Source organism: Ciona intestinalis, chromosome 3, assembly GCF_000224145.3.
Source record: "Ciona intestinalis chromosome 3, KH, whole genome shotgun sequence".
Classification (NCBI taxonomy): Eukaryota; Metazoa; Chordata; class Ascidiacea; order Phlebobranchia; family Cionidae; genus Ciona; species Ciona intestinalis.
The window spans coordinates 4,944,686-4,945,774 of NC_020168.2; the positions used below are offsets into that span (position 1 = coordinate 4,944,686).

General features: G+C 32.2%; 2 protein-coding genes across 2 annotated transcripts in view; one reads left to right on the plus strand and one right to left on the minus strand.

Annotated features, from left to right (window-relative positions):
- Window positions 1-380, minus strand: part of LOC100185726 (protein disulfide-isomerase TMX3-like) — a 4,950-nt gene extending 4,570 nt beyond the window's left edge. The window contains exon 1 of the mRNA XM_026833716.1: window positions 130-380. Coding sequence (XP_026689517.1) covers window positions 130-206 — 77 coding nt within the window. The 5' untranslated portion in view covers window positions 207-380. The remainder of the gene's footprint in view (window positions 1-129) is intronic.
- A 121-nt stretch (window positions 381-501) lies between these two features.
- The window catches only part of LOC100184224 (peroxisome assembly factor 2-like), a 7,244-nt gene continuing 6,656 nt past the window's right edge, over window positions 502-1,089 (plus strand). The window contains exons 1-2 of the mRNA XM_018817889.2: window positions 502-710; window positions 822-973. Coding sequence (XP_018673434.1) covers window positions 604-710; window positions 822-973 — 259 coding nt within the window. The 5' untranslated portion in view covers window positions 502-603. The remainder of the gene's footprint in view (window positions 711-821; window positions 974-1,089) is intronic.

The window sequence follows — 1,089 nt, forward strand, 5'->3', positions numbered from 1 at the left end:
TGAGATTCAACTTTTAAAAACCTGTAGTAAAGTTATATGATAAATACATAGCAAATTTTTCATTAATGTAGTACAGTATTAGATAAAACTTTTTAATAAAATAAGTATGATTTAATAGTTTTTGAATACCTTTCATCCAATTCAAGTACACGTCCTTCAGCGCCCCAACAAACTAATATGACAAGGAATAGGATCTTATTCCACATGATTTAGAATATCTGAATTGTGGATCGGTTCCGAAATAAAGCGCGGCGTATTTATTAAGCTTTTAACCTCGCCTTTCCGGAGTTTTCCTTAGAAGCGCATATGTTGTTGTTGCTTGAGGGGAAAGTGAATATATAATATGTCAAAAATAATGCTCAAGAACAAAATATGAAGATTAAACTGTTAAAGTTTTATAAAAAAAAACGCTTTACCGCATATTATTGTATTTATTTACAACCGAAAAACCGGGAAAATTATGGTAAATGGTTTTGTCCCTTAAACGCGCATTGTAGCGCTTTGGGGAATCCACCTAAATCACGTGGAAACTTTGTTTACATTTGCTGCACTACGTTTTGGTTTCACGTTACTTTTGCTATGTGATGTAAGGTTTTTACAAACATGGATTTAAAGTTGTGCAAGTTCAAACTACGTAGTGTTCAACAACTACCGATACATCCTTTGCATTTGGCTGCTGACCAGGTTAAATGGTGCACAATATTTGGCAGGTACTAAGCCATTTATAGATAAAGCTCATAATTAATTGCCAAAGTTAAATATAATTCAGTAAATGTTTAATGTAATAAATATTTATAGATAATACAATGCTTACATCACAGGTGTGAATCTCCAACAATTGCAGCGATTACTAAACAGTTCACTTATTTATCTGACGAACCCTTTGTGTTTGCTGTTGTTCACTTGGGAAATCACTCAGATAATTTGCACTCCGAAGAAACCCTTGACAAACAAGATAGCGATATCCCATTAAGTATGTAATATATTGGCAAACAAGCTGTTGCCTTATTTACATTATATATAATTGAAGCAATTACATGAGTTTTTCATATATGTATTCTGCAGAATATGCCTAAATACTTTTCTAAA